The sequence below is a fragment of the Erinaceus europaeus genome, chromosome 21 (assembly GCF_950295315.1).
Source record: "Erinaceus europaeus chromosome 21, mEriEur2.1, whole genome shotgun sequence".
Classification (NCBI taxonomy): Eukaryota; Metazoa; Chordata; class Mammalia; order Eulipotyphla; family Erinaceidae; genus Erinaceus; species Erinaceus europaeus.
In genome coordinates this window covers 3717580-3741587 of record NC_080182.1, presented here as the reverse complement: position 1 = coordinate 3741587, position 24008 = coordinate 3717580, and the positions used below count along the sequence as shown (strand labels likewise).

The 24008-nt window shown below is 48.7% G+C and overlaps 1 protein-coding gene and 1 long non-coding RNA gene across 6 annotated transcripts in view; one reads left to right on the top strand and one right to left on the bottom strand.

The window, feature by feature from the left end:
- Window positions 1-318: 318 nt before the first annotated feature.
- LOC132535267 (uncharacterized) lies at window positions 319-18228 on the bottom strand. Its single transcript, XR_009547036.1, has 3 exons — window positions 18093-18228; window positions 11401-11538; window positions 319-1461 (listed from the first exon to the last, which is right to left on the bottom strand). It is a non-coding gene; the product is annotated as an uncharacterized LOC132535267 (long non-coding RNA).
- MGLL (monoglyceride lipase) overlaps window positions 9506-24008 on the top strand; it is a 125123-nt gene continuing 110620 nt past the window's right edge. The window contains exons 1-2 of one of the 5 annotated variants that reach the window (XM_060180285.1): window positions 9506-9527; window positions 11824-11968. In XM_060180285.1, the coding sequence (XP_060036268.1) occupies window positions 11844-11968 (125 nt within the window). In that variant the 5' untranslated portion in view covers window positions 9506-9527; window positions 11824-11843. Of the gene's footprint in view, window positions 9528-10308; window positions 10614-10685; window positions 10948-11204; window positions 11343-11823; window positions 11969-24008 lie in introns of those variants that run through there. The other 4 variants (XM_060180286.1, XM_060180284.1, XM_016189907.2 and 1 more) reach the window with 4 other exon arrangements.

The window sequence follows — 24008 nt, the reverse complement described above, 5'->3', positions numbered from 1 at the left end:
GGGGGGGGAACAGACCTGGGAGAAATGCGACGGTTTAGAAAAGTGTAGCTTGCTTTCTGCCCCTCCCGTGATCTTGCCTGAACTGTCAGGAAGCATCTATCCATATATAGCAGTCTCGGCGCGGCCACTCGAGCCGTCACTGGACTTTCTCTGCTGCAACATAACCACTACCTCATTTGCCTTCAAAGGGCAAACCTTCACGTTAGGTGAATGGCATCTGTCTCTAGAAAAGTCAGAGTAGTGTCTTTACATTTTAAAGAAGGTGGGGAGATACACATGTGGCCCACCACTGTAAGTTGATAGCAGAGGCCACTTTATCTGCACTTAGAACGACCCCAGTGGAATGCTTTCCTGCCTGTCTAACTTTTAACTGCTCCATTAGCCAGATTAGTCAGTGGAAGGATTTCTCCTTTACCACTGAGTGCAAATCTCATCATAGCAATTGGGCCCAGTTACTAATTGCTGACACCCTGGACTTGCCAAGTGCTGTGAAAGAAGGTGGCATGTGGGTGGGAGCCTGCATTTTCATCTTTGTAGATTTAATTGTACTTAGTGGCCTTCCCAAATAGGCCTGGCCTTAGTACTTAAATACATAGCAAAAATAGCCATCGCCAGAATAACTGTTTCGGGGCTGGGGGCCCTCGGAGACCATCTGGGCCAGTCCTCCTTGTGACCCACACGAAGCAGACGCCCGGAAGCATCATGCTGGGTTGAGGTTGGGAGAGAGCCTAAACCAGGCGCCTGCTCTGTCCCTGTGCAACTCTGCCCTTTCTTACTCAACCCCTGCTTTAAACTCCAGGCCACTTCTTTCCAAAGGTTTCTCGGGGCCACGAAGATAGCCGCTTTGCCGCACATACGAGCCAGGATGCAGGCTCCGGGACACCAGGCAGGTGCTGTGGAGCGTGTCTGTCCGAAGATGGCGGCCTGGAGCAGTACAGAAGCCACAGCAGCTACGACAATTTGATCTTAAGTAGAGAACCAGCACTCGCCATGAATCCATGAATTTAAGGAAATCCTACAAAGAAAATGAAGGAAAACAAAGCCAAGGGAATAACCTCTTGAGGCACATGGTCGTCCTTGTGACACAGGGAGCCTCGGGGGTGTTGCAGACTGTTCATCAAGATCTAAGGAAGGTGTTGCCTAAGGCTAGTCAGAAACCGAACAGACCTGAAGAGGGACTTTCTCCCAGGCTTCTCCACTAAGCCGAGTGCTGTTGAATGCCTAACATCCATGTTCTCTGCAGTCTCAGGAAAGGAGAGAGCCTGCTTAGTGGAGAGCTTGGCTTCAAGGCCTGGTTCCTTCCCTTCCCTTCACAGGACTGTGGATCATTAAAGGGAGGCGGCAGTCTTTCCTTCTGTAAAATTCCACACTGGCTCCCACCTCGGCTGTGGTGGTGACAGCAGCCGTGGCATCTGCACTTATTAATTTGCCTCTCACTTCTTACTCCAGTCGATGCAGTTTCTGCAGGCAAACCACTAAAGGGATTGAAAATTCTCTGCTTTGGGGCTGAGTGGTGGCGCACATGTTGTAGTGCATAAGGACCTGGGTTCGAGCCCCCGGCCCCCACCTGCAGGAGGAAAGCTTCACAAGTGGTGAAGCAGGGCTGCAGGTGTCTCTCTGTCTTTCTCCCTCTCTATCACCCCCTTCCCTCTCGATTCCTGGCTGTCTCTATCCAGATAAATAAATAAAGATGATTTTTTAAAAATATTGTCTACTTTATCTTCCCTCCATGACTGCCAGCAATGAAGGCGGCAGGAAAGTGCCTCTGACTCCCCACCCGCCCTCCCAGTAGCGCTGGTCCAGGTGATGTCTCCGCCGTGTCCCAGGGAATGCAGAGTCTCAGACTGCCATCACACTCCACTCACCATCATGAAAACACAACCCTTCCCTCATGTTCCCCCAGATAAACCAAAAACCAGGACAGATCTCCCGGAGGCAGAGGGATGGGCAAGCAGAGGGGCAGTTGCACGCACCTCCTAGAGGGGGCAGCCTTCCCCCAGCTGCACTGCAGAGGGCTGCCAGGTGCAAGTGTGACTGTGTCATCAGAACTTAGAGCTTTCCGAGGAAATCCAGAAGTCCAGCACTGTTAGTAAAGTGTTCTCACTCTCAAACGCTCACAGCTAATCCAGCTATTTTGCAAGCACTGCATAGGCCAAGCTAAAGTTTCTGTTGCCATCTGCCAAGTCACACCTGGGCATGCTCACTCTGCCTATGTGAACTCTCCCACAGATAAAGGGATCATAGCCAGACAGTTGTCTCCAGTCTGACCTCTCCTCCTGCCTCCAGATACACAAATCCAGATGCCCCTCTCAGGCATTTAAAGTCAGTACACCTATCATATCAGCCTTCAGGTCTATCACTGGGGGTTGGTGCCTGCACTATGAATCCACTGTTCCTGATGGCCATTTTCCCCCATTTTTTGTTGTTGTTGGATATGACACAGTGACCATCAAGTTCATGGGACTCAAGGAAATAATGATGACAACTACTTGGTAGGCATACCTGGCTCGTCATAAGCAGGTTGCAATAAAACTTCACCATTGTGCACTACCGCCTGGCCCCCTGACTACTGAAACAGGAACTCTAGATTTGCACATGAAATCAATTTTGAAAAGCTTATGTCTTTATTTATTTATTTTTAATTTCTTTATGGGGGATTCATGTTTTACATTCGACAGTAAATACAATAGTTTGTACACACATAACATTTCTCAGTTTTCCACATAAAAATACAACCCCCACCAGGTCCTCTGTCATCCTTTTTTGGGCCTGTACTCTAAAAGTTTATGTTTTTATCACTCAGATGAAAAATACTTTTTCTCTTGGGCCAGATTTGACATCAGGGCCACCATGCTGCCATACTTATTCCATTTTGCATAGTGTAAACTGACTACACATTGGATACTGTGCTGAGTACTCCATGGATGCCATCCCCCCTGAGCTTGACCAAGGTCTTGAGAGGGATATTGTCTTCTGTCTGAGGTGAGCAGGTAGAGTCTTGCTGAGAAGTCACATAGCCAATAGATAGTAGAGTATATCTTTTTTAGAGATTTATTTTCATGAGAGAGAGGGGAGGGACAAGAGCACCACTCACTTGACAGTGCGCATCACAGGGATTAATCCTGGAGACTTCTGCACATAAGTTCTGCGCACTCCTGCTGGGTATCTTCCTGGCCCAGTTATTGTGTTATTTTTGAATCTTTTTTTTTTTTTTTGCCTCCAGGGTTATCACTGGGGCTCAGTGCCTGAACTACGAGTCCACTACTGCTCCTGGAGGCCATTTTTCTCATTTTTGTTGTCCTTGTTGTTATTATTGTTGTTGCTGTTGTTGCTGCTATTGTTGTTGCCAGATAGGACAGAGAGAATTTGAGACAGAGAGGGGGAGAGAAAGGTAGACACCCACAGATCTGCTTCACCACTTATCAATTGACCCCCCCTGCAGGTGTGGAGCCGGGGGCTTGAACCAGGATCCCTACTCTGGTCCTTATGCTTTATTCCATTTGCGCTTAACCTACTGTGCTACTGCCAGGCCCCTGAGTGTTTCTGAATCTTAAGGCATATCTGCTCAATTTTCTTCCTCCCTAAGCTTAACCAAACAACGTCTTATGTCTCTTTTGTTGTTCACTTTAAGTATCATCTCTATTCCCAGCCTCTAATCCTCTCCCACCAGGAGTGATTTATAATTGAAGTATACAGTCATCAGAATTCCCAGGATTGCAAAAAGCTGTAGGGTTCATCCAGACTTACTAAGTCTCTCATGAGAGGAATTCTTGGTTTTCTTACTTCCTCTAAGTTGGCTCTTCCTGCCTGCCTGCCTTCCTTCTCACAGGTAAATCAGCATGTCTCACACTCCTCAGCTCTCAGAGTCTTCCTGTAAGACCACACAACAACACTCATGGGGCAGAAAGATGCTTCTTGATTTCTCACCCTGCCTTTTCATTCTCGACTATAGGGTGAGACCCTGCCAACATTTTCATTTTACATGATTTATCAAAAATGATCTCGTATAGAGAAATTCAGGGCTCCAAGTTCTCTGTGGGTACATGGGCAGGCAGTGACTCTTGAAATAAATAACCAGATAAATAATTCTGCATCTGCAAAGACGGATGAACCACACCAACTCCTGTTCCCACCACTACATATAGTTAATGCGACTGGATATTAACTATAAAGGAAGTTAAGAAGACTCTGAAAGGTGGGGAATAAAAGAAGTCTGGTTGGGGACCTCAAAAACCAAGGGAGAACATGATGCTGAATTTCTTGGAGTTTTCTTTGATTTCATATATGCCATATCTGAAGCTGAAAAACTCTGCAACCCAGGAATGCCATGAGCAGAGAGAAGATAACACTCAGCAAAAGCCTGCTTGTTCCAGCCAAAGGACTAGGAGAAGGGAAGCTGAGCAAGACAAAATTTCAGATATTAAACTTTTTGTACTAGTCAGACATTGCAGACGAAAATAAATTAGCCCTCACCCACACCTACAAAGGTTGGGTAGAAAACCTGAACTCCCTCTACTGGGAAGTAATGATACAGCCTGGAAATTCCCCCACCCACATCAGCACCCTGCCACTGGCTCAGAGAAAACCAGATAAAACAAAAGATTTAAATGAGATCCAAAACCTCACAACATAATATAGAGCTGTCAGGTCTCAAAAGAGAAATCATACATCATACTGGGAACAAGAGAAAACTAAACTTGAATGAAAAAGAAGCAGTAGATGCCAACAGAAAGAGCAAAGTTTTAAAAGTAGCCACGATGCTTCAGTGAACAATTATGAACATGCCTAACAGTACTGAGAAATACAAAGTCTCAGCAGGAAAAGATAAGAGCTAAGTAAGATCCAAATATAATTTTTAGAACTAAAAAAAAAAAAATACAGTAACTAAAATAAAAACCCAGTAAATTGTCCAAAGTCTGTGTGGAGGAGATGGAGGAAAAAGGCATAAAATTGGAAGATAAGGCACTAGATATCCAACCTGGAAAAGAGACAGGGAGGGAGGGAGGGGGGGGGGAATGAATGAGAATAAGTGCACCAAGAAAAGAAGAGGAGGAGGAACAAAATCTCAAGGAACAATGAAACTGTAACCAGAACTCTAACATTCATGTCATCAGAATCCAAAAGAAAGAGGAGGTACAGGGTAGGATTAAAAAAGAAATGGCTAAAAATGTTCTAGATTTGGAAAGAGACATAAACCTTAGGTCTAAGAAACTGAAAAACGCTCAAATGATATAAACTCAAAGAAATTTATGCCAAGACATATCATAGACAAACTCCTGAAAACCAAAGACAAAGAAATATTTTAAAAGCAACAAGAGAGAAATGACATATTCTCCTTTTCTTTTTTTTTATTTTTTTTTAATATTTATTTTATTTATTCCCTTTTGTTGCCCTTGTTGTTTTATTGTTGTAGTTATTATTGATGTTGTTGTTGTTGGATAGGACAGAGAGAAATGGAGAGAGGGAGGGGAAGACAGAGAGGAGGAGAGAAAGATAGACACCTGCAGACCTGCTTCACCGCCGTGAAGCGACTCCCCTGCAGGTGGGGAGCCGGGGTTCGAACCGGGATCCTTATGCCGGTCCTTGTGCTTTGCACCACCTGCGCTTAACCCGCTGAGCTACAGCCCGACTCCCGGAAATGACATATTCTAAAAGAACGTAGTTTGAAGGACAGTGGGTAGCTTATAAAATACCGTGAAGTGAAAAGGAAGTGGCAAAAACATGCTTGCTCCAAGTAATGCAAAAAAGAACTGTTCACCAGGATTTTATATGCAGAGAGAATGCCTCTTGAGGATGCGTGCATTCAAATATTCTCAAATAAAAGGAAAATAAGGGAATTTTTCTCAGTGGGCCTAGTTTTAAAAATGACTAAGGGAAGTTCTCTATATAGAAGTGAAATAAGTGATAAAAGGAGCACTGGAGTGCCAAAAAGGGAGTGATAACAAAGAAAAAAATACTGATAAAAATAGGCCTTCCAGGGAGTCGGGCGGTAGCGTAGTGGGTTAAGCGCATGAGGCACTAAGTACAAGGACTGGCATGAAGAACCCGGTTGGAGCCCCCGGTTTCCCACCTGCAGGGGAGTCACTTCACAAGCGGTGAAGCAGGTCTGCAGGTACCTATCTTTCTCTCCCCCTCTCTGTCTTCCCCTCCTCTCTCCATTTCTCTCTGTCCTATCCAACATCTATGACATCAACAATACTAACTACAACAATAAAAACAACAAGGGCAACAAAAAAGAAGTAAATAATCTTTTCAAATCTTGAAAAAAAAAAGTAGGCCTTCTCCTCTTGACTTGTCTGAATTACATTTGATGGTCAGAGAAAAATTATACCACAATCCCATGTTGTTCCCAATAAATATAGAAGGAATATTTAAGACAGTTATATAGATATGGGAGAGTGAAGGGGCTCCAGGGCTTATTTGGTCCATATTTCACTGGAACTGACAAAATTGTATTTGTAAGCCCTGGTAGCAACCACTAAAATATCTACACAAAGAGTTATGCTTTAACACAGGTGCATGAAAATGCAACGTTAAAAAAAAAAAAACCTGTTTCAGTAACCCACAGGGAAGCATTAAATTTTGAACAGAAAAGTAAAAACAAAGATAACAAAATAAAAAAGCAAAGAGTAGACTTTAAGCCCCTAACATAGCGATCATCACAAGAAATCTGAGTGGTCTCAATACACTAATTAAAAGACATGTTGAAGACTGAGGGATGGGTGGTCCAGGAGGTGGCACAGTGATAAAGCTTTGGACTCTCAAGATTGAGGTCCCTAGTTCAATCCCCGGCAGCACATGTGCTGGAGTGATATCTGGTTCTTTCTCTCTCCTCCTATCTTTCTCATAAATAAATAAATAAATAAATAAAGACTGAGGGATAGTTCCTAGTTCCGTAGTAGGATGTGTGCCTTGCCATGCATATGACCTGAATTCAAGTTCTAACACCACATAAATTGCCGTGATATCAGAGGAAACTCTGGTATTCTGATCTCTCTCTCTCTCTCTCTCTCTCTGTCTCATAGAAAGTATGAATACACAGACCCAGGAGTGGTGAGATTATGCATGTACAAAGCCACACACACACTCATACCAGCTAATTGTGTGTGTGTGTGTGTGTGTGTGTGTGTGTGTGGAGGGAGACAGAGAGAGGAAGTGAGTGAGAGAGAGAGAGAAGGAGGAGGAGGAAGAGGAAGACTACAATGCCAATGCTTCCTTCAATGTGGTGGGATTGTGCACAAGGCAAAGAAGCACACTATTCAAGTGAGCTATTTTGCAAGTCCATCGATATATTTTTTAATCTTTATTTACTTATGATAGGGAGAGACAGGGGGGCAGACCAGAGCACCTGCTCTGGTATATCCAACGCCAGAGTGAGACACCGGGGCCTCACACGTGCAAGTCCTGCACTCTTAACGGCTAAACCACTCCCTCTCCCCACGACAGAATGGATTTCTTAAATGACGTAATTACAATCATATGCTACACTGGTGACAAGCACCAGAAAAGACATTCAGCACCATTTGTCACCAGGCAGATGCAAATAAAACCACAAGCAACTAGCACACACCTAACAAAGTAGCTAAAATTGTGGCAAAGCTAAACGCTGTCAAGGATGCGGAGAAACTAGTTGGCTCCTACATTTCTGGAGGGAAAGGAAATGCTATGGCCTCTCTGGAAAACATGCTGGCAGTTTCAGAAGACTCAACAGGCAGTGTCCATATGGTCCAGTGGTTGCCCTCCAGAACGCTGACTCCAGAGAACGGAAGGCTTCGTGTTTACACACTGACTCTCGTACAGAAGTGTTTACAGCCACTTTATCCACGATGGCTCCAAGCTGGAAACAACCCAGATGGCCTTCCCTGGTGAGCTGTTGAACAGAGGACGTGGAGTGCTACATGCAACAACCAGGAGAGCTGGTGGTTTGTTGTTGTTTTTTTTAAAGTGCATCATAGAAAGTTACATTTTGCACGTTTCATTTTATGTAGCACTTTCCAAATGACAACAACACTTTAGAAGTTTTCCAAATAGTAGCAGTTTCCAGGTTCTCTGAAGGAATGGGGACGGAAGCTAAGTGGCTGTCACAATGTGGGGCCACACGGGTGCTCAGCAGATCTCCCTGTGCTGTGGGGTTCTTTAGCACCTCATCCATGTGGATGTGTGTCAGTCTAGGGCTGACTTTTCTTTTTCTTTTTGCCACAGTATCAGAACTTTACTTGATACTGTGGTGCTTCCATATGGTGCCGGGCTCAGCGCAGGCATGCGCCCTCACTGGGCAAGCTGTCTCTCAGCCCCTGCCCTGTAGTTGTGTAAGAGGTTTCTGTTGGGGTAAAGGTACACAGCATTTCTCTGTTTTATTTCCTACAACTCTGTGTGACCCTAAAATTATGAAGAGTTCATGAAGAGTTCAGATGGGCTGGATCTCAGGTATGGTGGGCTGGTGGTCTAATGTTGAGTTCTCTCCCCAGTGTCCAAGAATTTGATCTTTAAGTTTCTTTGTATTTTTTTTTTAAAAATTATTAAAAGGACAGTAAAATTGAGAGGAGAGGGAAAGAGAAAGAGAAACACTGGCAGACCTGCTTCATAGCTCATGAAGTGTCCCCATTGTAGGTGGGGAGCTGGGGCTTGAACCTGGTTCCTTACACATAGTTCTATATGTGCTTAACTAGGTACGCCATCACCTGGCCCCACCCTGAGAGTGGTTTTTTTCAAACCAGTCCCAGTCTCTTAACTCCTGAATTCCCAGCCCACCGACCATCCTCCACACCAGTTCACCAGCAGGAACTCTTCAAGCTCTCAACCTCCATCTGCACTGACCTTTCACTGACAACTCCAGCAGAACTTGTCCTCAGCACTTCCACACTGTGGATTTAAAATCCTGGGACACTGGAGCTAACGTTAACTGGAAACACTGGCTTCATGAAAGGTGGTTCAGCGGACAGACAACTACCATGGGGTCCCCAAGTGTCCTTCTCCTTTAATAAATCACCATCCGAGTGGAGCCTGGGAGGTGGTGCAGAGAGTAGTGTTGGACTCACAAGCTTGAGGTTCCAAATGTGATCCTCAGCTTCACAGATGTCAAAGTGATGTTTCATTCCCCTCTCTTTCTCCACTCTCTCGAGTTAATAACACTCTCTCTTGAGTTAATAAATAAGTACAATGTTTTGTTAAAAAAAGTTATCATCCAAGTAAATACATCCTTCTTAGCACAACCAGCTTGAAGGCCAGCCCCCTAGCTCCCTGTGCCGTAGGCTGCTACCAGTGGGCCTGTCCTGCCCTGCAAGTCATCAAACCACTCCTCTGGCCAGAGGCCCTGTGGCCTGCCTGAGGCCAGACAGCAGGCCCGGGCAATCAGCGCTTGCTGCTTCTTAGAGGTTGTGTTAGTTAGATCACAGGCTTAAAGCATCCTGGGCCATGCTTAAACAGAGTTGCATTGAGACAACAGTTTTGAGAGAACAGCAGTTCTTTTCAACACTGCTCTGATGGGAAGCTGCTTTTGGAACAAGGAAGGACAGGGGTCTGCTGAGGTCAGGTGAGCAAGGGACATTGGTCCCACTCTTTGCTACAACACAAGTGAGGGGAGGGGCCACAGGTGAGGGGAGGGGCTCAGGGGCAAAGGGAGGAGCTGCTATGAACATGGGTCTGGAATCCAAGTCCAGTGCTCCTTCCTGTACCCCCACAAGCTGCATGGCCCTGGCCTGTGCAGAGATTCTCTTTGCGTAGGGAGCACATGAGGAGGGTCCTTGCAGATGGGGGTGCAGGGACAAGGTCTGTACCAGTCTGTCTCCCCCCTCCTTCCCCAGCATTGCCAAGTGTCTCAGCCTGTGTATGTATGTGACATGTCTCCCCTCACGTTTGTGTCACATGTGTATGCCTGGGTATCTGTGTTCCTGCCTCTATCAGGAGGGTATCTAAGTGTGTCACATATTCTGCGCATTGCATGTGTCTGTGTGTGTGTGTGTGTGTGTGTGTGTGTCTAGTGTTAGTGTGAATCCTTGGGGAGGTCTGGGTGATGCATGCATGGTGTGTGTGTGTGTGTGGGGGGGGGTCTGTGCATTTGATAATCTGTGCTTCCCAGTGTGCTAGGAGTGTGTGTGCTGTGGCATTCGCGTGTGGTTAGCCTTGTACAGTGTGCACGTGTGTGCAAGTGTGGGGGTCTGCATGGGTGTGGCTTGCCCTCCAGGGCCCAGATTCCCACCACTGGGGCCCTGAAGCGCTGTCCCCAGGCGGACACTCCGAGGTCAGGCTGAGGAGCGCGTGGCTGGGTCAGCGGGCTGCCCCCTGCTCCTCCCCGCGGCCCGGGCACACGTGGGCCGGGCGCCGCCTCCCGCCTCCCGCCGCCCGCCGGCCTCCGGCCCCGCGCGTCCCCACCCACCGCGGGCCGCCCCCGCCGCCGCCGGCCGGGGATAAAGTGGCAGCGCAGACGCCGCGCCCTGTCACCGCGGAACCGGCGGCGCGCAGCTCGGCCAGGTGCTGGCCCGCCGCAGACGAGGATCGCGGACGCCACAGCGCTCTCGGCCCGCCGACCGCCGACCGCCGACCGCCTCCCGCCTCCCGCCTCCCGGCCCCCGGCCCCCGGCCCCCGGCCCAGCCTGCGAGCGCCCGCAGCAGAGGTGGGGAGCGGCCTCGAGGCCCAGGCGCGCCCCCTGTGCGCGGGGTGCGCGCGGGGCTGGGTGCGCGCGGGGCTGTGTGCGCGCGTCCTCCCCTGCTCGCTCGCTCCAGCCCCCAAACGAACTTGTCCCCGTCAACTCCATCTTCTCGGTCCCCGCGGCCCCCGGGCAGCCCCCCGGCCAAGTCCCCCAGCTGGCTTCTCCGGTGGCATTTCCAGTGGCAGCCGCACGGCTCCATCCCCGGCGCTGTCGCCGTGGGAGACAGGCAGGCAGCAAAGTTTGTCAGGAGCCTCGGGGATGACTTCGCGTCGGGGACCCGCGTCTGTGCTTGTGCAAGGTGCCTCGGCGCGCGCGGAGCGACGCTCCCAGTTGCCCGGGCTGTGGGTGCTGGGGTCCCAAGCCCCTCCCTTCCCCGAACCCCTCTAGCGATCTGTTTGGGAAAAGTGATGACACCAACTAGTAGTGGAGGATCGCAGGCGCCTGCTCCCCGCCCTGGGGAGGGAGGGGAGCCCGGGGGAGCTTGTCAGGGAGCTCTGGAAACGGGCGCCCAGGCTCTGCGCCCCTGAAGCCCCAAAGGCAGGATCTGGGGGGGGGGGGCAGGGCGCGGGGTGTGGGAGCAGGGGATGCCGCCCTGTGACCGCCGAGATGAGGGAACAGCCCTTATTCGCCTGGCTCTGATTCTGGAGGCCGATGTGGTGGTGGAATGCAAAAGGCAGGACATGATGGAAACAGGTTTGTCATGGCACCCTTGGAATTTCAGGCAGGAGGAACTAAGCGGAGTATCACCCACCTCATCACCGTACCCCCTTGAAACTTCCTCGGGGGTTTTCAGAGAGCTGGGTCTTCTTGCAGCTGGGTCTTTATACCCACAGAACTGGCTGTAATTTCCATTTGATTACTGCTAAAATAGTCTTTAAGATGAAGTTTCCTGAAATGATTTAAAATAAACACAGATGGGTGGGAGGGGGGAGCTATAATGAGACACTTAAAAAAATTAAGTGAGCATTTTCTTAAAGAACAAATGGAATTTTTTTTCTGTCTTGGAGAAGTGACAAGAAGTCTATATGCATGTATTTATTTTTTATCTTTGAAATGGAGAGTTTCTTTTTAACTGAAAAAAATGCTATTGACGTTAAACAAGGGTTTCCTCCTCTGTCACCGTGTGTCGCTGTGTGACTTTCTGACTTTGGAATCTCTTCTCCTTTCTCCCAAGGACTGAAGAACCCTCTCAGAATGCCGGAGGAAGGTTCTCCCAGGAGGACCCCGCAGAGTGTTCCCTATCAGGACCTCCCTCACATAGTCAACGCAGACGGCCAGTACCTCTTCTGCAGGTACTGGAAACCCAAGGGCACACCCAAGTAAGTCTCCTGTCTCCCCTCCCCAAGGGGACTCTCACTCCCCTCCATGGGACATTTCCTTGGGGGGGGGGGACTGGCTCTGTGACCTACTTCACGTGCCATTTTCACGCCAGCCTCAGCAACACTCACACAGCTGAGGATGGCTCTCGCTCAGCTTTCTTAAACCAAGAAGCAGGACTTCTGTTTTTCATTTCATACCAAGTAGAATACAGATTCAGCTCTCTGGCAGTTTTCAGAAAATTCCACATGACTTTATTTTTTTGTACTGGAGTCGATTTCATTTTGTACAGACACAAACCCAGCAATTACAGCAAGCCACCTAGTCAGAATTAATATGTGCACACAGGAATGCACATATGTCTAGACATATGTGCACATATGTATGTATACGTCCACATATGTGTGCATATGTATATATATATATATATGGCAGCCTTTGTTCTCTCTTCCCGTCTGATTAGGAGCTTCAGAAGGTGTCATACATGTGTGACCAGGGAGCAAGGGTCTGGGTAGTTCCTTCTGATTTCTTGCCAGCTCAATTACTTTGTACATTTCCCACCAAGGATTTGTCTTGCTATTGGGAACAGGCGTTGGGACTACACACAATAAGACAGCTGGTCTCCTAATGCTCTCCTCCTCTTGCTGAAACAGGGAAAACCCTGCTTGTTTGTGTCATTCTGGGAAAGACATTATTGGTGGTAACCAGTCGGCCTAGTGGCGAGTGAATGTTTCTTCGTTCCTGGACGTTGAAGCTGTTTCACAGGCCTCTTGTCTCCTCTGTGGGAGGTGGTGGTGGATTATGTCTCCCTTTGTGTCTCAGTAATCACCCTACCCTAGCCCAGCTATAACATTTCCCCTGTGTCTTCAGCAAAATATATGCAACCCAGGTAGCTGCGCAGTGACAAGCAAGCCAGCAGACATACATAGGGGCTTTTAAAGATCTGGCTTAAAAGCATAGCTGTAGCTGTGTTCTTTTGCTTTATTTTTGTATGAGCAGTCATACAGACTGACTGTTGTAGTGGGCTGTTGATCATCCCCATCAGTTCTGACAATATCTTTCTTCAAGACTCTAGAAAAGAATGCATATGTCTGTATGTCCTGTGTGTCCGAGGGAGGAGGGGAGAGCTGCCAAGCATTATCAGTAATCCCCTTCCTGACTTCTTCTCTGCTCTGACTTAACTGGTGGGAGACCTGCATGCTCGTGGTTAAAGTTCCAACAACTTAGTCATATGTCGTTTTTAATATATATAAAGAGGAGAAAGCATGGCAAACAGAAGTTTTCCATGTGTGTGTCGCAGGCTTGGGGATGCCGGCCAGTGAAATGAAGGGGGAGGCCTGCAGTCCTGCTCAGGGCCAGGCTGGTGCAAGCTCAGTGGCTTGGGCTGCTGTGGCCTAGGCTGCTGCGGCCGGCGTTCAGTCACCATGCTGGCATCAGGTGGTGAGGCCGCTTTACCTCTGCTCCAGTTAGGACACGGCAATCCCATCAGGTTAGTCAGAGCTGTCTCCTGGACGGCACTGTTTGCCTCGTGGTGGATGTTGATGGGAATAAGAATGAGGCCCAGCGGGGGAGGGGGAGCAGTGTGGATATTGAGGCAGTTGGCATCTAGGCCAACTGGCCTCCTGCTGTAGGGTGGGGAGCTTAGGTGATGGTCAGGATCCCAAGTATCTAACCCAGGTGCCTTGTCCTCAACTCTAGAACCTTCCCCGAGGAGCCCCCACACCTAGGGACTCTACCTCTGCCCCTGCAGATGATGGTCAATAAACAACTTTTCACACACACACACACACCCCCACCACCAGAAGATCTGTAAAACATTTTGCAACTCTACCTAGACACTTTTAGGGGTCCCCTGAGGTGACAGGTGTTAAGCCTGTGGTTTTTACGGATATTTGGGGGGTGATTGGGGACTCCTGGAGGAGGGGTCTTGGCAAGCAGAGTGGTAGGGGGCCCTTGGAGCCACAGGAGTGAGGTAGGGAAGCATGTCCCTGTCTTCAAGGCAGATGGGTTGCAGGGGCAGATACCAGCTTCTGGGCAGGCCCACCCTGAGGTCTCTGATGTGGCTTTCCAAACAGCTGCCTGCTGCTTAGGAAGGGGGAGGGGGCTGGAGGTCAGCCCTGGTCGCCTATCCCCTCTGACAAGTGTCCTCCAACTCTCCTCCTCCTCCTCCTCTTCACACCCCTGCCCAGGTCCCTCCTCTTCAGCTGGTGAGGAAATGCCAGTTAGCCGTCATCTTCTGTTCACCCTGATCCTTTCAAACATCATTCTCAGTGAAGGCCTGGGATTGAAGTCACCCCTGGAATGGGCCACTTTCCGTAGAAGGTCTCTGCCTGCCTCTGTTAGCCAGCTCTGGTCAGCAAACGGTTGGATTGGTTTTCTGGTCGATGCGTTGCTTTCAGCTCCTTGAGCCTGTTGAGAGCACCTGATGGAACATTCTCTTTCCCCTCCTCCCCGCTGGACTCTGAGACCGGCTCTGCAAGTGGCTCAGGGCAGTATTGGGTCACAGGTGTCAAACAGAACTGGTAAACTGGCCTGACCTGCTTATGGGGAAAGTCCAGCTTTCTAAATGCCAGTTTCTTTCTTCATGCTGGGCCCCGAGAAACAAGAAATTTCTAGTAGTAGTGTTGTTGTTATTATCATGGTTCATCTGTTTTTGCTAAGACTTTGCCTCTCACATATGCGATTTCACCATTTCAGGCTACTTTTTCATTCACACAGAGGCAGTATTGGATCACAGATGTCAACTCAAACAGAACTGGCTTAAGCTGCTTATGGGAAAAGTCCAACTTTCTAAATGCTGGGCCCTGAGAAAGAAGAAATTCTAGTAGTAGCAGTAGTAGCAGTTATTGTTGTTTTATTTTTGTTGATTCGTTTTTGCTAAGACGTGGCCTCTCATGTGTGTGGTTTCACCATTTCAGGCCACTTTTCACTCACACAGAGACAGAGAGGAGGAGAGAGCCCATAGCACCAGAGCTGCTTCTGGTTCCAGAGTTCTTCCCATGTGGTACAGAGGCTTGAAGCTGGGCCATCCCCATGGCAAGACAGGCAGTCCACCCTCCCCGGATATTTTTAGACTTCCATTTGGCAGGGTCAGGGCAGTCGATGCTCATCTGCACCAACTGTGGTAATAATCTGCATCTCTGGTAATAGTCACCATCATACTGAAGGTCCAACTGTATTCTCCCCTGTTAGTTGCCAAGTAAGTTCTAGGTCTGGACTAGTACATACCTGATCTGATTTTATCTTCACAGCAGCCAGGAGACAAATATTTTCATGACTCCTGGTTTACAGACAAGGAGACCGAAACCCAAAAGGATCCAGCTAACAGTAGCTGGTTTGAGTCCAGATCCCTCTGGCTCCCAAGTCAGTACCTCTGCTCGACACACCACCAAGCAAGATAGACTTTCACTTTTCTGATGGCGATCTGCTATTACATCCTTACATTTCCAGCAGAGTGAGCTCCAGTTTATGATAGAGTCACGGGGTAATTCATTCTCCCCAGTTGTTTGCCCCTCAGCTCTTTAAAGTGAGAAACAGATAATGTGTCCTTGCTGAAACAAAAAGAGAATTGTGCTGTGCTGGGGGTAACGCCTTATCCACAGTGGGGACCTGGGAATGTTAAAATACTGCTTTTTGGGCTGATCTCTGCCGCTGAGGTTAGCTGGGAATAAGAGTCTGGAGACGATGGGGATCCACTTGCTTTTGTGGGTTCTTCCTGCTCTGAAGTGATATTTAACACCTTGGAATCCAGTCCGCATGTGTCCATCAGTGCATTGGCAGGAGGACCTTAGCTTCTGACTGTTACTCAGCTAAACTTGGAACAGATGATGGGATAGGAGCCCCGAGCCCCATGATAACCTATTGTTGTTTAGGACAGAGGTTGAGAGGCATAGGGGGTGGTCTCAGACAATTCTGTGTGATGGCTTGGACTCCCTTACCCCCACCCCAAGGTCTTCCTTTACTCTGTGTGACCAGAGAGCCCGCTGTGAGTCTGTGATTCCCCAGCTGTGAGCTCACCCCCAAAGACCAGTACAGGCATTTATCAGCTAGGCCTGACCTGACAGAAAAGTGTGTTAAATCAACACACGTGTGCTCTTCGTCCTCCCTGTACAGCTGATACTTCTCTCGAGCTCTGTGCGCATGGTCTGAACTCTGGAGAGCTGACAGGCCTTCCTGTCCACAGCCTCTGCTGTGACGACTGGTGTGTGGAGAGAGCTGCTTTAAAAGGCCTTTACCCCAGCTCGGCTGGCAGGGGTCCTGGTGCAAACCCCCAGGAGGCCAGGCTGCCACCCAATCCCCCAATCCGGAGAATCACAGGGACTTGCCAGAGACTCAGCTCTGAATGTCCCGCCCAGCCTTGTGTCCAGTGTCCTCTGCATTTACAGAGCCTCTCTAGAACCTAAGCTCCTGAAGTTTTTCCTCCAGACGACTGTCTTTCTCCCTCTCTCTCTCTCTCTCTCTCTCTCTCTCTCTCTCCCTCCCTCCCTCCCTCCCTCCTCTCCCTCTCTCCCTAGCCTCTGACTTCAGTAATCTGGTTTCCCCTCCTGTAACTGAAACCCACTGGCCCCTGAGCCCCTACAGTTCTGAGCTGCCCGTCTAGCCAGCTCCTTGCTCCCCCAGCCCACCTGTCTGCAGCACGTGTGGCTTCTGGAATTTCTTCTCCATGACTTGGGGTCAGGACTGGGAATGGGACACATGGCAAGGGATGGACAGGTGGGGAGGACTGTTTCTGGAACCTTCCCAGATTTCTGAAACAGTCATCGTTGTCAAAGGACCTGGCATAAGCCAGCCCAGACCTCTCATTTCTTTTTTTTTTTTAATTTTTTTAATATTTATTTATTTTCCCTTTTGTTGCTCTTGTTGTTTAACATTGTTGTGGTTATTGTTGTTATTGACATCATTGTTGTTGGATAGGACAGAGAGAAGTGGAGAGAGGAGGGGAAGACAGAGAGGGGGAGAGAAAGATAAGACACCTGCAGACCTGCTTCACTGCCTGTGAAGTGACTCCCCTGGAGGTGGGGAGCCGGGGGCTCGAACCGGATCCTTAAGCCGGTCCTTGTGCTTTGCGCCATGCACGCTTAACTCTCTGTGCCACCGCCCAATTCACCAGACTTCTCACTTCTGTTGCTTCTGTCCTCATTCCTTGGGGTGAAGGGAGTGGCTCAACTGAGCTCTAGGCTATGTCACCTCAGGACACTGCTTCCCACCTATGCAAATGTCCTGGTGCTTAGGGAGCTGGGATCTATTTAAAACATCCTTCCACCCAGCCTGGCAATGGAATGTCCCCTCTATCAGTCAGCTGCCGCTTGGGTGCAGCGCCTATGGCTCTTGGAGATAAGGCCCCTCCCACCCACTGGGTGCAGAGACCCAGGGCCTCCAGCAGCTGGCGGATGAAATGCTACTCTCCACCGACCCTCTCCTTCCATTTTATCTCCTTTTCTTCTTTCCTTTTTTTTTTTTTTTTTTTCTTTTTTGCCACCAGGGTCATCACTGGGGTTTGGTGCCTGTATGACAAATCCACCAGTCCCAGTCACCATTTTTTTTTCCTTTTTTTAAATTGCAATACAGAGAGAAATAGGCTGAGGGACTGGGGAGAGGGAGAGAGAAAGAGACACACATCCCTCTCCACTGACAGTGGGGGAGGCGGGGATCTAGGGCTCCTACCCAGGTCCTCGGTCGTGGTAACTTGTGTGCTTTACCGGTTGCGCCACTGCATGGGCCCCCGCACTGCTCAGATCAGCCAGGCCTTCGGGCCCCTCCCTGGCAAGCTTCCTTATCAGGCTGGAAGTCAGCTATTTTGAAGCTTTCTTGCCCCCAGCCTGGGCTGCTTGTCTGTTTGTGGTCTGAGCAACACTGGATGGACTCTGCTTATGCATGAGTGTGCCTGCCTCCCCTGCAGGTCTCCTGACCACTTCCTCCCCCCAGAAGCCCCCAGACTCCTGCCATCTATGTGACTAGACCAAGTCACTTCACTTCTTGAGCCCTAGAAGTAGCCATCTTGAATTCCATTCTGTTGCCCTCAATGTGTGTGTGTGCAGCGGACCTCCTCCCAAGCCCACCCCTCACCCTTGCACTTTCCCCGCAACTGTCAGGAGCTGGGAGAGTGAGAGAAGCTCTGAGACTCACCTCTGCCAGGCCCCCAGGCCTTCAAGCCCAGCCCTCCTCAGCTCCATTCTACAGCTTACTTCTGTGAGCTTGATTATTAAGTCACCCGCTCCAGGCAGTGTGTGGAGCACTCGGGTGGGGAGAGGGTGGTCAAGTCCACGTTGTTTGCTGGCGAGGTGGGATGGATGAGAATTACGACTCGGTGAGTAATTACAGTCAGGTGTGGCAAGTGCCAGCTCAGCCCGGCAGAACTCAGTGAAATGAGCTGAAGGAGCCCGTTCCAGCAGACCCAGTCCCTCAGGTGTGAACACAGTGAGGGCTTGTGTTTCAGCTCCTGCTCCTCCTTTCAGGCAGTGTCACTGAAGGACAGTCCACCTTCCAGAAGAGCTTGCAACACAGGGAGTTTAAGAGCTGCAGCGGAGTGGCTTTCACTGGAGCATAAAGCAGAAGGCAGGAAGGGGCAGGGGCCAAATGAAACCGGAGAGGTGGGAGGAGGCCACACACCCTAGGGACCCTGGCGGTCAGGCTACAGGCTTGGACTTGAACCCTGAGAGAGTTGGGAGCCATGGGCAAATGTTAAACCAGAAAGTGGTGCAATTAAACTGTAACTTGGGAAATAGCTGGTTGGGGGTGTTTGGCTTGATGTAAGTGATAGGTTACGTGGGCTGAGTCAACGCAAAGTGGCGACACTTCCTGGCAGCAGCAGAACTGGGACTGAAGTTAACCATGTCCAGTGACAGTGGGCTGGTTTACTGGTGACAATAGTTGGAAGCACTAAGCTTGTGGGACACTTCGCCAGAGCGTCCCTGGAATAGATCAGTGGGAGAGAGAGTGATGAGGGAGCACATCGGATCACCAGTAAGCTACTCACGGCAGGACCTCGTTCTTGTCCTTGAAGCTGAGATGCCAGTCCTGTCCTCCCCCACAGTGAGGTCGGAGATGAAGCACCTCTGACTCTGACTCAAATCTCAGATAGTTTCACGAAATTTAAATTTTTTAAAAATATTTTAAAAATTTATTTATTCCTTTTTTTGTTGTCCTTGTTTTTATTGTTGTAGTTATTATTGTTGTCTTTGTTGGATAGGACAGAGAGAAATGGAGAGAGGAGGGGAAGACAGAGAGGGGGAGAAAAAGACAGACGCCTGCAGATCTGCTTCACCACCTGTGAAGCGACTCCCCTGCAGGTGGGGAGTCAGGAATTCGAACCAGGATCCTTATGCCGGTCCTTGTGCTTTGCGCCACCTGCGCTTAACCCGCTGCGCTACCGCCTGACTCCCATGAAATTTAAATTTAAAACCCCCGAGCCAACAGGCCTTGCCATGTAGTTCTGAGCAATTATTTTTAATTAGATTACTCCCTTTTGGTAGCACCTTGATTTCCTTGTGCCTATTTTAAGAATCTCCCAAACTTTCCTCACACAGACAAAGCTGTTCTTTTCTCCTTCTGATGCTTATGCCTTTGTCATAGCATAGCAAGCTGCTTGTCTTTAAATAGGGCATCCTCTTCTGAGCTTTATTTTACTTTTATTTTTTATTGCTTTTAGAGTCTTTGGATAGCAAAGATCTTTTTTGAAGGCAAGAGGAAGGGCCGGTTGCTATTCTTGCAGTTGATTTTTCCAGCACCTTCGTTAAGGGATAACTTCTTCCAGTTGCTGTAAGAATGTTCTGCAGATACAGATCTGGCTTTGTTTTGCAGTGGAGTCTTAAATGGGGGGGGGGGGAACAGCAGAATAAGCTTTTTCTGAATAGCTATTGTCTATTTATCAGCACCTTTTAGGTTTAGATCTTAATCCCAGATGCACTTAGTCCTTGAATGCAAACCAAACCATCGGTCATTGTGTGAATGGAGGAAACCTTCAGTGGTGCGAATTTTTACAGCTGAGATTACAAGATGACCCTTGTCCCATATTTTAGGGTCATCCAAGGTTCTCCTTGGGAGGTGGCTCTTTTCATTTCATTTCACACGGCCTTGCTCAGTGCAGGGTGGGGGCGCTGCTGGTGGTGATTGAATGGAACTGGGGGTGACATTGTTCTCTACTGTATCTGAGGCCCTGACCAACTACAAGAGGGGGCAGTGTGTAGCTCGGAGGACTGCACGCTCTGTGTCTCAGCGCCTAACATTTCCTTAGTCCTCAAGAGCCTAGCACACCCTTAGCTTAGCTATGCTGACTATTTCTTGTTCCTCCTGGGGCCAAACAAAACCTCTTGTGTGCACTGATATGAAAAGACATGCCCCCACTGTCCTCTAGAAAGTTCAAAGGCACCGTTGCTCACAGGGTCATGACTCTGTCAACTTTCTGGGAGGGACAGAAGGAAGGAGGAGGCGGGAGAAGGACAGACGGAAAGAAAGAGGGTTTGGGAAAAATAGATCCTCAGTTGATGTTAGGGTTCAGGAGAATTTGACCTTCCTTTCCTTGTATAAGCCTTTTTAAAAAAATTTCTTTACTGGGGAATTAATGTTTTACATTCAACAGTTAATATAATAGTTTGTACATGCATAACATTTCCCAGTTTTCCATATAACAATACAACCCCCACTAGGTCCTCTGTCATCCTTCTTGGATCTGTATTCTCCCCACCCACCCACTCACCCCAGAGTCTTTTACTTTGGTGTAATATGCCAATTCCAGTTCAGGTTCTACTTGTGTTTTCTCTTGAATAAGCCTTCTAATCCAGAAATAGTCAGTTTCAGGGGGCAGAATCAATAGGGATTCAACTGGAAATGGTGGCTCCTTGAAGTCTCACTTGAGCAGCCAGTAGGGCGTTTGTGCTTCTGTGGCCTCACACTGCCACCTCCTGAGAGGCAGGTACAGGGTTGCTCCCTCTCTGTATAGGCAGCATCTGGGGTGAGTGGCCCAGAGGAAGGCTTGGATTTCTGACACTGTGAGGTACCTCAGCATTTTGTGTGTCTCTATGTATGCTGTACCCTGATACCTACAATAGCAGTCAGTGCTCAGTAGGTGATTAATAAATGTGCGTTCAGTGGTGGACTTGCCTGCATGAGGCCCTAGGCTTGCTCGATGTCTCTCTCTCTCTCTTCCTCCTTCCTTCCCTTCCTTCTTTTTTGATTGCCACCAGGGTTATCACTGGGGTTTGGTGCCAGTACTACAAATCCACTGCTCCCTGAGGTCTTTTTTTTTTGTTTTTTTCCTTTTTACTATTCTTGATAGGACAGAGAGAAATTGAGAAGGGAGCGGAGATAGAGAGGGAGAGAGAAGATAGACACCTGAAGACCTGCTTCACCGCTCATAGAGCTTCCACCCTGCTGGTGGGGAGTGGGGGCTCCAACTGGGGTCCTTGAGCATCATAACCTGGGTTCTGTTTCAAGTACCACGGATGCCAGAGCACCACTGTGGCCTATCCTATAAATAAGTAAGTAGGTAAATAAATAAGTAAATACTATTTTTAATAATGAATCTGCCTCAACAAGAAGCATGGGTCATTGCGCATGTTATAACTGTAGCTTTTTCTCATGGGTGAACTCGAAACTTGAGTACAAAAGTACCTTTCAGGTCACCAACTCTCCCTAACTGTGGGGACTTCTCAGAGTTGGCGATGAGCTCCAGGGCATGAGAGTCTGTATACCCTTTGACATCTTGATTGTGTGAGTGTGAACAGTTTTCTTGGAAGGAAAGGTGATCATACACTGCACTGGAATCTCCATGCAGGGGCCGTCCATGACCCCAGCGCTCCATGCTAGGCTCCTCGTTTTGTAGCTAGAAGGACTGAGGCTTAGAAGATGAATGCTCACCTCCCAGGTCACCTGGAGCCTGGCATGGCGCAGAAGGGCATTCTCCATCTTTGTGAGATGGACCACCATCTTTGCCTTATGGCTCTAAACTAGAAAGTAGCCTTTGTGGCTCGGGATTTAGACAAGTGCCTGGTGTGGGCCATAGTGTGAAGACATCTTTCTTCAATTTATTTTTTATTAGTGATTTGATAATGATTGGCAAGATTGTTGGATAAGAGGGTTACAAATCCCATACAATACCCAGCACTAGAGTTCCGTATCCCATCCCTCCATTGGAAACTTCCCTGTTCTTCATCCCTCTGGGGATATGGACCAAAGATCTTTATGCGGTGCAGAAGGTGGAAGGTCTGCCTTCTGTAATTGCTTTTCCACTGGACATGGGCATTGGCAGGTCGATCCATACTCCCAACCCGTTTCTGTCTTTCCCTAGTGGGGCAGGGCTCTGGGGAGGTGAGGTTCCAAGACACATTGGTGAGGTCGTCTGCCCAGGGAAGTCAGGTTGGCGTCATGGTAGCATCTGCAATTTGGTAGCTGAAAAGTACTAAGATATACAGCAGAACAAACCAAGTGAACTATTTCATTGATCCTGATCGTCAGGATCTCAATATACCTCTTTGGAAAACACCATATAATCTATTACATAGAAAGAAGGGACAAGGAGTCAAGCGGTAGCTCAGCGGGTTAAGCGCAGGTGGCGCAAAGCACAAGGACCGGCATAAGGATCCCGGTTCAAGACCCCGGCTTCCCACCTGCAGGGGAGTCACTTCACAGGCAGTGAAGCAGGTCTGCAGGTGTCTGTCTTTCTCTCCCCCTCTCTGTCTTTCCCTCCTCTCTCCATTTCTCTCTGTCCTATCCAACAACAATGACAGCAACATCAACAACAGTAACTATAACAATAAAACAGCAAGGGCAACAAAAGAGAATAAATAAACAAATAAATATTTAAAAAAAGAAAGAAAGAAGGGACATGTGGCTAGAATAACTTATGGATATTCCACCCAGCATCAATGACTGTGTTTTTTTTTTTTTTTTCCCTTGGAGAAATTTTAATTCACCATCTCCCTCTCCTTCACTGGGAGCTTCTTGCTCACTTCTCCAACTTAGTGGTTCTGCTGTCAGTGATTAGAAGGGATGTAGACACCTAGGTGATGCCCAGGGACAGATGAATCTCAGGAAGATGGCAGGAGACTTACTTAGAGGATCCAAGGGGGGGAGAGTGAAAAGAAGGGGATAAATTGTAGGAGGACAGAAAACCCAGAAGACGTCTAGGAAGCTGAAAGTGTAGCAGAAGATGTCAGGGCTCCCAAATGGAGGAGCAAGGCCAGGAGAGGAAATGGCAAGCAGTTGCTTATGGCTGCTGGTGACTTTCTCCTTGACAGAGCAGAACAGTTACCCCAGTCCTGAATGCTCTAGTGGATTCATGCTGAAAACTAGCTGCTCATAAAATTAGCTGCTGGCACACCGGGTTCAAGCCCCAGCTTCCCGCCTGCCAGAGGAAAGCTTTGAGAGTGGTGAAGCAGTGCTGCAGGTCTCTCTCTTTCCCCCCCCTCTCTCTCCTTCTCTGTCTCCCCTTCCCTCTAGTTCTCTGTTTCTATGAGAGAGAGGTGGGGGAAGAGAGGGAGAGAGAGAGAGCGAGCACTGAGCTGCCTTTGGACATGATAGAAATTTCACCGTGTGTATCATGTCTTTTTGCTCTTGAGGAGACATGTTCTGGGGAGAAACTGGGGAGAAATTCTGGGAAGCAATGCAAGTCAGTGGTTGCATATCACAGAGTGTGGGTGTTACCACCAGACAGAGGGGCCCAGAGTAGGGCCACATGACCAAGGTGCAGAGCAGTGGATCTACCCCTCAGCTAATCTCTGCATGAGTTTTCTCAGCTTTAACAAGGAGAGTAAAAGCACCTTTCTCCTGAGGTGGTCATGTGCTTTTGACCTGTACTGGATCAGCGTCTGGCACTTTGCAGATGAGATGTAAGTCTGAGCTCTTCTTCCCTGGTCAGGCCTGCCTGGCTCCCCCTAGCATCGACTGGGAAAGCTGAAGAAGTGTGCTGGACTTGTTTGTTACTCACCATTAGCTCACACTGCCCCCTCCGCCTCATGGCCAGCATCAGCAGAGGAGACCTAGAGTGAGGACAGAGTGGGCGAGCTCTGTGAATCCCACCTTTACTGCTCTCCCCTCCTAAAGCCC